Source organism: Canis lupus, chromosome 4 (assembly GCF_003254725.2).
Source record: "Canis lupus dingo isolate Sandy chromosome 4, ASM325472v2, whole genome shotgun sequence".
Classification (NCBI taxonomy): domain Eukaryota; kingdom Metazoa; phylum Chordata; class Mammalia; order Carnivora; family Canidae; genus Canis; species Canis lupus.
This window is the reverse complement of record NC_064246.1, coordinates 24,226,748-24,241,591: the sequence shown is the minus strand read 5'-3', so window position 1 is coordinate 24,241,591 and position 14,844 is coordinate 24,226,748. Positions and strand designations below refer to the sequence as shown.

General features: G+C 34.7%; 1 protein-coding gene across 11 annotated transcripts in view; it reads left to right on the top strand.

The window, feature by feature from the left end:
• The window catches only part of CFAP70 (cilia and flagella associated protein 70), a 95,576-nt gene that overhangs the window by 63,433 nt on the left and 17,299 nt on the right, over positions 1–14,844 (top strand). For 10 of the 11 annotated variants that reach the window (XM_025435022.3, XM_025435027.3, XM_025435024.3 and 7 more), the window contains 6 exons: positions 165–290; positions 3,568–3,701; positions 3,823–3,938; positions 4,138–4,365; positions 13,748–13,894; positions 14,430–14,551. In XM_025435022.3, the coding sequence (XP_025290807.1) occupies positions 165–290; positions 3,568–3,701; positions 3,823–3,938; positions 4,138–4,365; positions 13,748–13,894; positions 14,430–14,551 (873 nt within the window). The remainder of the gene's footprint in view (positions 1–164; positions 291–3,567; positions 3,702–3,822; positions 3,939–4,137; positions 4,366–13,747; positions 13,895–14,429; positions 14,552–14,844) is intronic. The other variant, XM_025435025.3, reaches the window with a different exon arrangement.

The following is a 14,844-nucleotide window of genomic DNA, read 5'->3' as shown; positions in this document are numbered from 1 at the left end:
GCAGGCTCCCCAGTCATTGTGGAACCACACACAGGGCTCAATCTCACAACCCTGGAAACTCCAATATCATTTTCAACTTAATTACTGGGTCTAATATCTAGTTTATTCATATAAGACTCTACTTGTAATTGCTTTGTTTTGTTTAACATCTTGATATTGATAAGACCATGCCAGATGATATCCAAGGCACTGTTCCAACCATTTATACAAGCAGTGAACAGCTTCGACTCTTTGCATTTGAAGCAGAAGTCAATGAGAACTTTGAAATGGCAGCAGTATATTATGAAGAGGTAATTAAATGTCTTCCCAGTGATAGTTGTTACTATTATTTGTACATGTGGGTATAAAAAATAGTAGTTTTTAATTATTTAAAACCCAACAGAACTGAAAAAAGGATAGACACATAAATCAATAAGATAGAGTCTAAAGCTAGGTCCACACAAATAAGGCCATTACATTTTTGACAGCGGTATAAAAGAAATTCAATGGAGAAAAGACAGGCTTTTCAAAAAAAAAAATAGTATTAGACCCACTAGTCATCCATATGCAAAAAATGAACTTTGACTTAAACCTCAAACATTGTATAAAAATCAACTTAAGGGGCACCTGGGTGGATCAGTTGATTGAGTATCCAATTCTTGCTCTCAGCTCAGGTCTTGATCTTAGGGTCATGAGTTTAAGTCCCATGTTGGGCTCCACACTTTGTGTGGAGCCCAATTTTAAAAAAATCAACTTAAAATGAACCATAGGTCTGAATGTAAAGCATATAAATATTTTAAAAGAAAGCAAAGGAGAAAGTCTTCATGACCTGGAATTTAGGCAAAGAGTTATTGGACATGACATGAAAGCATGATCCATTAAAAAAAAAGGGTAAATGGAACTTCATTACAATTAAAAATGTGTTCTTGTAAATGATACTATTAAGAGAAAGAAAAGAAAAGTAGAGACTGGAAGAAAATATCTTCAAAACATATCTGACAAAGGGTTTGTATCCAAAATATTCAGAACTCTCAAAATTCAACAATAGAAAAACAACTAAATACAAATGGGCAAAAGATTTGGACAGGTATTTCACTAAAGAGGATATAAATATGGTAACTAAGAGCATGAAAAGATGTTCAACATCATTAGCCATTAGGGAATACAAATTCAAACCACAATAAGGTGCTACTATGACTTATTAGAATAACTAAAATGAAAAATGCTGACAACATGAGGTGCTAGTGAGGATAAAAAGTAACAGGAACCTTTATACTTTGTTGGAGGAAATGCATAATAATAAAGCCTCATTCTGGAAAATAGCCTGACAATTTCTTATACATTTACCATATGACCTACTCCTGGGTATTTACCTTAAAGAAGTATAATCTTATGTACATGAATGCTTATGGCAATTTTATTCATAATTGCTCAAACCAAAAACAACCTAAATGTTCTTCTAAAGGGTGAGTAAACGAACAAACTAATGATTTACCTATATAATGAAATATTATATAGCGATAAAAGAAATGAACTACTAATACAACTTGGATGAATCTCAAAGGCATTATACTGAGTGAAAAAAGCCACTGTCAAAAGGTTACGTACTGCTTGAGAGACTCCTAACTCTGGGAAATGAACTAGGGGTGGGGGAAGGGGAGGTGGGCAGGAGGTGGGGTGACTGGGTGACGGGCACTGAGGGGGGCACTTGATGGGATGAGCACTGGGTGTTATTCTATATGTTGGCAAATTGAACACCAATAAAAAATAAGTTTACAAAAAAAAGGTTAGGTACTGTATAATGTTATTTATATGACATTCTCTTTTTAATTGAAGTATAGTTGAATATAATATATTGCATTAGTTCTAGATATGCAATGTAGTTATTTGACAATTATATGCATTACTAAATGCTTATCACAACAAGCATATTTATTATGTCACCATACAAGTTATTACAATATTATTGACTATATTCCCTAAGGTGTATTTCTCATCCCTGTGAATTCCTTATTTTATAACTGGTGATTTGTACATCTTAATCCCTATTTTGCCCATCCTTCCATTCCTCCCTCTGGCAATCACCACTTTTCTCTATTTATGAATAAACTTCTGGTTTTGTTTGTTTGTTTTGTTTTTTAGATGCCACACATAAATGAAATCATATGGTATTTATCTTTTTCTGTCTGACTTTTTCACTTAGTGTATTACCTTCTAGGTCCATCCATGTTGTTGCAAATGGCAAGATGTCATTCTTTTTTATGACTGAATAATATTCTGTTGTATATCACATTTTCATTATACCGTTCATCTGTCAATGGATACTTAGATTGCTTCCATATCTTGGCTATTATAAATGATGTTTCAATAAACATAGTGGTGCATATCTTTTCAAATTACTGTTTAGGTTTTCTTCAAGTAAATGCCCAGAAGTGGAATTACTGGGTTGTATGGTGTTTATTTTCAATTTCCCAAGGCACCTCCATACTGTTTTCCATATTGGCTGCACCAATTTACATTCCCACCAACAGTTCACAAGTGTTCCTTTTTCTCTACATCCTCACCAACACTTGCTATTTCTTGCCTTTTTGATACTAGCTATTCTTACTGGTGTGAAGTGATAGCTCTTTGTGGTTTTGATTTACATTTCCCTGATAATTAGTGATGTTGAGCATATATTCACATATCTCTTGGACATCTGTATGTCTTTCTAAAAATGTCTGTTCAGATCCTCTTTCCATTTTTAATCATATTATTTGTTTTTTTGGTGTTGAGTTGTGTGGGGGGTGGAGGAATTGGCAAGTAGGTGAAGGGGATTAAGAGGTACAAACTTCCAGTTATAAAATAAATGAATCACAAACTTCCAGTTATAAGAGAAATAAGTTTAATAAATAAACCACTAAATAAATAAATAAATAAATAAATAAAAAATAAATAAGAGAATTATAGCATAGAGAATATATAATAATTTTGTATTGTGACAGATGGTAACTATACTTGTGGTGAGCATCTTGTGATGCATATAATTGTCAAATCGCTATGTTGTGTATCTTAATAAATACAATATTGTACGTCAACTATACTTCAATAAAAAATAAAGTGTACAGTGGTGTTTAGTTTATTTACAGAATTGTGCAACCATCACCACAATCTAATTTTTACAAACAAATTTTTAAAAGATTTTATTTATTCATTTGAAAGAGAGAAGTATCAAGAGAGAACACGAGCAAGGAAGAGGAACAGAGGGAGAAGCAGGCTTCCCACAGAGCAGGGAGCCAAACTCAGGGCTTGATATAAAATGAATCTGGGTTCCTAAGTAGTTAGAGGAATTTATGGTGACCATTGACATTGACACTAAGAAGCAATGACTTGAAGATTTAATTTTAAAATTATTCCAATAATTATTTATTCACCACATACTATGAGCCAGAATAGTGACTGTGCTAGACATTCAGAATTCAGTGGTAAACAAAAAAAAAGGACTTAATTTCTGCTATCATAAACTTAAAGTATTTATGGCATTATGTGCATAAAAAATATGACATAGTGTTACAATAACCTTGGTCTTCCTGATGCTTCATGGGATAGAGGTTGGTCCGGGAGCCACAGAATCTGGAACACTGGCTGGACTATGGTGCCTTCTGCCTTCTAACTGAGGACAACATCAAAGCACAGGAGTGTTTTCAAAAAGCCCTTTCTCTCAACCAGAATCATATCCAAAGGTATGGGTGAAAGGGAGATGAAGAATGAGTAGGAGCAGATAAGCTTTTATATGAAATATTCTTGGTTCCATGACTGTGACATGGGACCATGCTGTTAATTATGTTGGTGGTCTCTTCTCAGCTTGTTGCTCTGTGGTGTCCTGGCTGTCCTGATGGAGAACTATGAGCAGGCAGAAATTTTCTTTGAGGATGCTACTTGCTTGGAACCAACTAATGTTGTAGCCTGGACTCTACTTGGTATGGTATTTTCCTGTGATATAGATTGTGTTTTCTTCCATTATAAGATTCTCACTTTCTCTTTTCATTCTGTAATGGCTCATCACGTCGTTCTTACACTTTGGTAAGAATATGGGAAATACAAGTGAAATGTTGCAGTTCTTAAGTTTATGGTGGTGGAAAACTAGTCACATTTATTTCAACATCTTTATTTTTTCAGGTTTGTACTATGAAATTCAAAACAATGATATTCGAATGGAAATGGCATTTCATGAGGCCTTCAAACAACTTCAGGCACGAATGCTACAGGCACAAATAATGAAGCAGAGGAGCACTGGTACTGTTGAGTACATTGAAGAAGGAGGGAAAGTAGAAGAATCCAGTTTAGGCCCTTGGGGAATCACTAATGGTTCTTCTGCAACAGCAATTAAGGTGGAAGCCCCAGCAGGTAGGACCAGAAAATGGAAATAAGTGGCTATTGGGAAAAGTAATGGCCTTATGAATAGGACATGGCACGTAATAGGTATATAACACCCAGTTAAATAATTGTCAAATGAATCAGTAGACAGAGTTTTGAGTTGTCCCAGGGATACCAGGAAAGACTCCTTCTAAATAATTCCTCATTCATATGAATGAAAGTCTGAAGCTTTTACTGTTGCTATTTGGGTTTTTTAGTCTTAGAGAATTTACTGTTTCTGTGTATACATAAGAGGGGTACCATTGTAGAAGAGTAAATTTCTTTCATTTTCCCCTCACTTTCTTTAACAACATTCTCAATCTCTGTGATTATTTTTCTTTTTTTTTTCAAAGATTTTATTTATTTATTCATGATAGTCACAGAGAGAGAGAGAGAGAGGGGCAGAGACACAGGCAGAGAGAGAAGCAGGCTCCATGCACCGGGAGCCCGACGTGGGATTCGATCCCGGGTCTCCAGGATCGCGCCCTGGGCCAAAGGCAGGCGCCAAACCGCTGCGCCACCCAGGGATCCCTATTTTTCTTTTTTTTTAAAGATTGATTTCTTTATTTTAGAAAGAGAGCATGAGCAGGAGGGGCAGAGGGAGAAAGAGAATCTCAAGCAGACTCCACGTTGAGCGCGGAGCCAGATGCCAGGCTTGATCTCAAGATGCTGAGAACATGACCTCACGTGAAACCAAGAGTCAGATGCTTAGTGGACTGTGCCACCCAGGCACCCTCTCCCACCCTTGTGATTCTCAAGTTTATTCATGTTTTTATAAACACACACACACACACACACACACACACACACACACACTCCCTTTTTCCCTGTTCTTCATTGCCATTCTCCTTTCCTCCATTTTAGGAAATCAATCATTCTAATGTGTTTAATATGTGTGCCTTTGTTTAATATGTATATGCCTTTCTTGCATATGTTATTTTGTTTATGTGTTATTGCATATTGTTATTTTACGTGCATGTATTTTTAATAGTTTGAGGTATAATTGACATTTCATAAACTGCACATATTTAACACATACAGTTTTATATGTTTGACGTATGAATATACCCATGAAAACATCACCACAATCAAGTTAATGAACATACCCCAAATCTCCAAAACTTTCCTTGTGCCATTTTTTTAAAAATATTTTATTTATTTATTAATGAGAGACAGAGAGACAGAGAGAGAGAGGCAGAGACACAGGCAGAGGGAGAAAAGGAGCCTGCTGTGGGACTCGATCCCAGTCCCAAGATCATGCTCTGAGCCAAAGGCAGATGCTCAACCACTGAGCCACCCAGGCATCCCTCCTTGTGCCCATTTGAATCTCTTTCTCTGGCTCCCATTTCCAGACAACCAACCACCAAGTCTCTCTCTGTCACCATCAATGAGCTTGCATGTCTAAAATTTTAGAAATTTTCTAGAATTCTAAAATTCCCAAAATTCTCTAGAACTTCTAGAATTAAATAGAATTGCACAGTATGTTCTTTTTTCACTAAGCACAACTATTTTGAGATTCAAACATGCTGTTGCCTATATTAGTATTTCATCCCTTTTTATTGCTAAATAGTATCCCATTATATGGAGATACTACAATATGTTTATCTATTCACCTATTGATAGATATTTAGAGTGTTTCCAGTTTGGGACTATTAAAATAAAGCTGCTATGGATATTTGTCTACAAGTATTTTTATAGACATACACTTCCATTTCTTTGGGTTAATACTTAGGACTTGAATTGCTGGGACTATGGGTTAGCAGTGTGCTTTTAATTTTATTTTTTTCTATTTTTAAAAAATTTATTTAAATTCAATTAACATATAGTGAGCGTATTATTAGTTTCAGAGGTAGAGTTCAGTGATTCATAAGTCTTATATAACACCCAGTGCTTATTACATCATGTGTTCTCCTTAATGTCCATCACCCATTTACGCCTTCCTCACACTCCCCTCCCCTCCAACAAACCTCATTTTGTTTCCTATGTTAAGAGTCTCTTATGGTTTGTGTCCCTCTCTGATTTTTGTATTGTTTTATTTTTCCCTCCCTTCCCCTGTGCTTCTGCTTTATTTCTTAAATTCCATATATGAATGCAATCATCTGATAATTGGCTTTCTCATATTGACTTGTTTTACTTAGCATAATACTCTTGAGTTCCACCCATGTCATTGCAAATGGCAAGATATCTTTTTTTGGGGATGGCTGGATAATGATATATATATATATAGTGTGTGTATACTATATATATATATAATATATATACAATATATATACAATATACATACTATATATATATCATCCTCTATATATTTATCTGTCAATGGATATCTGAGCTCTTTCCATAGTTTGGCTATTGTGGACATTGCTGCTGTAAACATTGGGGTTCAGGTGCCCCTTTGGGTCACTACATTTGTATCTCTGGGGTAAATACCTAGTAGTTCAATTGCCGGGTTATAGGGTAGCTCTATTTTCAATTTTTTGAGGAACTTCCATACTGTTTTTTTTCCAGAGTAGCTTCACTAGCTTGCATTCCCACCAACAGTGTAAGAGGATTCCCCTTTTTCTGCATCCTTCCTGACATCTGTCATTTCCTGACTTCTTAGTTTTATATACTTTTAATTTTCTAAACATATGGGGAATTTTCCAGGTATCTTTGTTTTTTATCTATAATTTAATTTCATTGTGGTTAGAAAACACACTTTGCATATTTGAATCCTTTTAAATTTATTTTGATTTGTTCTGTGATCCAGCAAAGGATCTATCTTGATAAATGTTCCATATTCATTTGAAAAGAATGTGTATTCTGCTGCTGTTAAGCATTCTATAGAATTTTAGGTTAAATTAGTTGATACATTCAACTCTCCTATATCCTTTGTAGTTTTATGTCTTTAAAGTTTTGTTTTAATAGTTCTTCTTGCCTCATATTTCCTTTAACTTTATATTTGTTTTATATTCAAGGTTATTTGGATTCCATCCTTGAAAGTGATGCTAAATAGGCATCCAGTTTTATTTTTCTCTATATAGAAAAATAAAATTTTTCTCAAAATTATCTATTAAACAACTGTCTTTTCTGTTTTGTTGTAAAGTATATGTCTCCAAGCTTTTTATTCTGTCTTACTGGTCTGATCTTAAAACAATATTATATCCTTTTTATTGCTGTGGTGTTGTAGTGTGCCTTAATATCTGGTATATTAGGTTCTCCCATTTACTTGCCTCCCATTTTTATATCTGACTTGCCTATTAATGGACTTTATTTATCTATATTTATTTTTAAAAATTTCTTTAGAGCACTTTATTTTATTTAATATGCACTAAAAATATTTACCTCTTAGTTATGTCTAATACTTTTACTGAGTAATCTACTGTCTGAACTGCAGAAGTTGAAGTTTTAAAAAAGGCAAATGATTTACCACAAATCTGTTGACACCTGAAAAACATCTAATGGCAAGTCTTCTGTTTTGGTCATTTTATATTCTAAGGTGTCCATACAAAAGTAGGACTAAATTTTTTAATCTAACAAAAGAGAAGCCTGTACACAGTCTGAAACACACATCTTAGATCTGAGCATCACAAATAAAGAGAAGAAAAATGAAACCAAGCCAAAGTGGTTTATCTGCCTCAGGCACTGAACTCAGGTTACTAAAGGTGGGTTTAGTCCAGTAACCATTCAAGTGGGGATTGGCTCATTTTTAGGATTTACTTCCAGGCCTCTTCTGAGTCCATTAAGCCCCCAGTCAATGCAGATGTCCCACTTGATGGACAGATGAGTAATCTAACCCCACTGGGTTTATTTCAATAGTTTGATATGTGATAAGCTGCTTCTGAAGATTTTCTGAGAAGTCTGTTCTCTATTAAAATAAGATAGAACCTCAAAATATGAATGTGAACATTTTCTAATGTTATAGACAACATATATTACAAATCCACTCTTATAGGAATATTAGTAAGAATACAAATTAGCTTAAAAAACAGGCTCATGGGCAGCCTGGGTGGCTCAGCGGTTTAGCACCGCCTTGAGCCCAGGGCCTGATCCTGGAGACCCGGGATCAAGTCCCATGTCGTGCTCCCTGCATGGAGCCTGCTTCTCCCTCTGCCTGTGTCTCTGCCTCTCTCTCTCTCTCTCTCTCTCTCTCTCTCTCTGTGTGTGTGTCTCTCATGAATAATAAATAAAATCTTAAAAAAAAAACAGGCTCATCTATATGTATTTTATAGTGAGTTTATCAAGTACATAAACAATCCAGTTGAAGTTTTTATTTGGACCTCACTGAACTTATTATTTTAGGGATAACATCTATGTTATTAAATCATTCTATCCAAGTATGAGGAAGGTCTTTCCATATCCTCAGATCTTCTTCTGTGTCCTTTATTAAAGTTATAGCATTTTCTCCAATGAGGCTCTGTTTAAGTAATTCATAATAACCTTTTGGATAACACTGCTACCATAAAGAACCTTACTTTAATTTTATTTTCTCATTGGTTATTGCTGGTATTTTTTAGTGTATGCTATTGATTTTGACATTTTATTTGTTTTTAAAATTTTATTTATTTATTTATTCATAGAGATGCAGAGAGAGAGAGAGACAGAGACACAGGCAGAGGGAGAAGCAGGCTCCATGCAGAGAGCCTGACGTGGGACTAGATCCCGGGACTCCAGGATCATGCCCTCGGCTGCAGGCGGCGCTAAACCGGGGCGCCACCGGGGCTGCCCGATTTTGACATTTTAGATTTTAGTGTATTCTGTTGTTTTTAGATTGAATTTGTATATGTCTCTTGTTTGACTTTTATTGATTCTAGTAGATAATTAATTGTATTTTTTTTTCTAGAATATGATTATCATATTATCTGCTAATAACAATAATGTTAGTGTTACCTTTTCCCTCCCAATTCTCAAACTACTTATGTTTTCTTACTACCTCCAATAATATATTTTATGTTAGTCATGGTGGTCAATTGTATCTTCTTTCCTATCTCAATGGGAATGAATTTTAAATTCGGCTATTAAATATAAAATATACTGTAAGCTCTGTCAAAAAACATTTATAGAATTAAGGAGATCCTTTCTATTCTTAATTTTCAAGGAATTTTTTTTATTCACAGCTGTTAGACTTTATCAAATTTTTTTCTGCATTAGTTGAAAAAAGTAAAATAATTTTCGTTATTATTTTACTATTTTATTATCATCTGTGCTGTTGAAGTTATGTATATATAATTGTATTCTTATGTAGAAATACAATATAATGGTATGCTCTTATGCAGCTCTTCCTAACTCTGCATTCAGTGATATAACATTGGTTGCGTGAAATCAGCTATGATAGACAAACACTACAAACCAGACTTCATACATATTCAAAAGCCAATTGTTGAACATTTACCAGCTCACTACTTGATATATAAGAAAACCTCAAGTATTTGTAAATTAAACAATACACTTCTAAATAACCCATAGATCAAAGAAGAAATCACAAAATAGTTTGAACTGAATGATAACCCAACAAATCAAAATTTGTAAGATGAACTATATTAGTTCCCAGAGGGAAATTTATAGCTTTAAATGCCTCTATTAAAAAATAAGAAAGATCTAAAACCAATTATCCAAGATTCTATCTTAAGAAGCTAGAAATAAATTAAGTCCAAAGTAAGTAAAAGGAAAAAATAATAAAGATCAGAGTAGATGTCAATGAAATGGAAAATAGACAAGAATAAAGAAAATTAATGAGGCTAGTTGTAGATTCTTTGAAAAGATCAATTAATAGATAAATCTGATTAGAAAAAAGAGAAGATACATAGTACCAATATCACAAATGAAAGAGGGGACACTACTGCAAATCTTATAGATATTAGAAAGATAATAAGGGAAATTATTAATAATGTCAACAAATTTAACAACTTGTATGAAATGTAAATACCTTGACAGACATACAAAGCTTAATCAGAAAGAAAGAAAATCTGAATAATCAAGACAAAGAAAACTCCAGGCCTACCCCATTCCTATCATAAACTTAGAAAATATAAGACGGAATACTTCCCACAGTTTGACCATAATTATCACTGTCATATTCAAAATCAGACAAATCCATCCCAAGAAGAGTACACACCAATAGCCTTCTTGAACCTGGACATAAAAAATTATTAATATTACTCCATAAATTTTAGCAGCATATATAAAAGATAACATTGAAGGAAGTTTGATCTTACATTTGAAAATCAATGTGATTTACCACTAGAATAGCTAATTAAAAAAAAAAGATAATACTAAGCAATGGCAAGGTTATAGAGTAGCTGGAACTCTCAAACATTTTTGGTGGGAGTGCCATATGGTAATAGCCACTTGGAAAAACCGCAGTTTAAAACAAGTTAAACACATATGTGCCAGCAATTTCACCCTAGCTATTTACCCAAGAGAAATGAAGACATTGCAAAGATTTGTACACAAATGTTCATAGCAGATTTATTTATAGCAGGCAAAAACTGGAAACAATCAAACTGCCTATCAATAGGTGAAGGGATAGTAAATTTTCTCATATCTACACAATCAAAAACTACTCAACAATAAAAAGAAACAAATCATGTTTGTTACATATAACAAATCATGTTATATACAACATGGATAAATCTCAGAAACATTATGCTAAGTGAATAAGCCAGATGCAAAAGAGTACATATTATATGATTCAATTTAAGTGAAATTCTAGAAAAGGCAAAACTAATCTGTATTGACAGAAAGCAGATTAATGGTTGCCTTGGGCTGGGAGTTGAGGATTAACTTCAAAGAACACAAGAGAGCTTTTTGGGGTGTTAGAAATCTTTTGTATCTTGATTGTGATAGTGATTACCTAAATGTATACATTTGTTAAAATGCACTGAAGTATATACTTAAAGGGGAACACTTTATTATATATAAATTATACCTCAAAAATTGAATATTAGTATTTTTCATTAGGATCATCACGTACTCTTCAGTCATCAGTCTGAAGTATTTAACCATTCTCTTTCCTTAAATACAGTGTAGCATTGCCTCCTACATCTCCCAACAGTTTGGGTTTTCTTTGTTAGATTCTCTTATTATACTCATTACATGTAATCATCTCCCAATAATGTAGTTTACTTTCTAAGAGTTCACCTGCACTCACATTTTCCATTTACTGATAACTCTCAAATCTCTATATTTAGCCCTAACATCCCTCTAGAACCTAGGAGCTGGATTTTCTTTCTTTCTTTCTTTCTTTCTTTCTTTCTTTCTTTCTTTCTTTCTTTCTTTCTTTCTCTTTCTTTCTTTCTTTCTTTCTTTCTTTCTTTCTCTTTCTTTCTTCTTTCTTTCTTTCTTTCTTTCCTTCTTTCCTTCTTTCTTTCTTTCTTTTTGCTTTTTATTTAAGGAGCTGGATTTCTACTAGTAAACTCAACTCCTCATCTCCCAAATTGATTTTACATTGCTTTATTAAGCACCCAAGATCATGATCTCAGAGTCATTCCTGTTTCCTCTTCCTTTCTAGATTGAACTTCTAGAACTTCCCTATAGTGGGTTAATTCTCAAGACTATCTAGTTTTCTTTCAAAATGCTCCTTGTGGGATGCCTGAGTGGCTCAGGGGTTGAGCATCTGCTTTTGGCTTGGGGTATGATCCTGAGTCCTGGAATTGAGTCTTGCATTGGGCTCTGCCTGTGTCTCTGCCTCTCTCTGTATGTCTCTCATAAGCAAATAAAGTCTTTTTTTTTTTTTAATTTTTATTTATTTATGATAGTCACAGAGAGAGAGAGAGAGGCAGAGACACAGGCAGAGGGAGAAGCAGGCTCCATGCACCGGGAGCCCGATGTGGGATTTGATCCCGGGTCTCCAGGATCGCGCCCTGGGCCAAAGGCAGGCGCCAAACCGCTGCGCCACCCAGGGATCCCAATAAAGTCTTTTTAAAAAGGCTCCTTGCATCTTCCCTTTAAGCTTCCACACTACTTTTCATTACCAAATATCCAGATTGTTGTGACAGCCTTACTAAAACCTCTTTGTCCTCATCTGTATTGTTTTTCTCCTTGCTACAAAGCACTGCTAATCTTCATAAAATACCACTTTTCATCTTCTAATTTTTCTGTTTAAAACCCTATTGTTTTCTCCTTTTGCCTACAGAAGAAAAATCCTAGCATTAAAATATCAGTACAGTCTAACTCCGACCTGTCTTTCCCTTAATTTTCTCTAGGAAACCCTCAATACCCACTAATATAATTAGCCTGCTACTTCTGTGTTTTTTGCCAATAGCATGCTCTCAGTATTAAACGCACCTCCCCCTCTACCTATCCAACTTTCAAAGCCATATCTTTTGCTCTAGCTGAGGGTGACCTCTTCTTGGGAGGTCATCTGGCACTGGTCATTTCCTGCCTGGCATTGCTTTTTATTTTTATTCATCATACATTTATTTATTTGAAAGGCAGCAAGGCATGTTCAAGAGCTTCAGCAAATTATTTAACTTCTCTGTGATTCACTTTGCTTAAAGGAGCATAGTGAATGTTTTGTGAGATTATACATTAAAGTTATTAGTACAATTTTTAGTACAATTCCTGGCATATAGTCATGCTCAAATATAGCCACTAATGATGATGATGACAATGATGATAGTGGTGATTTTTGAACACTAAGAACAGAATTCCTGTCCTTCAGGAGTTTGAATTTAATCTAAAAATATATTAGCTTTCTCATTTAGATCCTTAACATTCTGGATTTAGCAAATAGCTTTTGTAATAGGTATTTCTTTGACATGATCATGACTCAGGCTAGCAGCAGGGTTGGACTAGGGGTCATAGTTATAGAAGCTGTGCTGTCTATTTGGCTTGAACTTTTTAAATTATTCAGAAATATAAAAAGTCTGGGGCACCTGGCTGGCTCAGTCAGTGGAGCATGTGACTCTTGATCTCAGGGTTATACGTTTGAGCCCATATTGGGTGTAGAGATTACTTAAAAACAAAATCTTTAAAAAGAAAGAAATATAAAAAGTCTATAAAACAGGTTTATTCATGCAATATTTAGGAAATATGCTTCTGGGATCCCTGGGTGGCGCAGCGGTTTGGTGCCTGCCTTTGGCCCAGGGCGCGATCCTGGAGATTCGGGATCGAATCCCACGTCGGGCTCCCAGTGCATGGAGCCTGCTTCTCCCTTTGCCTATGTCTCTGCCTCTCTCTCTCTCTCTGTGTGTGACTATCATAAATAAATAAAATTTTTTAAAAAAGGAAATATGCTTCTTATACTTTGAATATAATGATATTTTATATCCTGTAATAACCTTTTAATATCTAATATAGGAAGGGTTTTTCTTTCTTTTTTTCTTTTTTTTTCTTTTTATTTATTTTTTTTTTTGGGGGGGTTTCTTTCCTCATTAAAGTTTAATCTATTTAGGACCATCCATTCTAGATGACTTTCTTGAAGAATCCTCCAAACTGCAGTCTGACTCACGAGAACACATTATATCCACACAATCTCAGGATCCAACTATCAGCCAAAAACCATCCAACATACTTCTCAAGGAGATGCCAGTGAAAAAAGGTACTTAGAAATAAAGATTTCCACTTGAAAGAAGGGCATAAACAAACTAGACAAGGATGAAAATTATTATGATGACCAATATGGCAATCTTAACTTGTTTGAAGTTGATTATTTGTCATATTGCCTAAGTTCCTTCATATGAAGTTAGGTTCTGATAATCTGAACTCTGTAGTGCAACTCTCTCAATAAGCAAGGATTTGTATTTAGCTCGGAGAAGGGGCTAACTACAGACTTATGATTAGAGTATCTACAGGTTGTGTTTCACATTCAGGAAGATCTGAATACTTTTAATAACCATTTTATTTGGTTGTGACATGAATTTGCGACCACCAGTAGTCTAACCTTGAGCACTTTTGAGATCTTTGGGCACTGTTGCCCTAAAGGAATCTATTGCTTTTCAGACCATAACCTCTTTCATATATTAGATTAGAATTTTCTCCTTGCTATCTTGGTAGTAATGTAGCTCACTGCCTGAGCTTCTGACATTTTTTTCCTTTACATCTAATCATCTCTTCTTTTAATATAATATTTTCAGAAACATCAAAATGTCAAGATTCATCAATCGTTTTGTATCCTAGCCCTTATGGTGTTTCCCAAACTCCTGCCACCATCTTCATGGAGACCATACGTTTCTTGATGAAAGTCAATGCTGTGCAGGTCAGAATATTTGGGAAAGGGCAACTAGATGGAAATATTTTAGTGAACTACTTCTTCAATCCATACTGGTATCTTTCCAAGCTTTAATATGTATGATGCAGAAATCAAATATGCTTTTGAGAGTATACTGTAGGCCCAATGGTATGAACATCCAAATATGAACCACTCTCTACAGAGAGCATCAGAAGACCATACTGCAAATCTGTTCCCTCAGAATACCAGCAGAGCAAAATCAGACTCTAAAGGATATATATTTATTATCAGAACTCATATTTATGTGAGTGTTGGGGGTT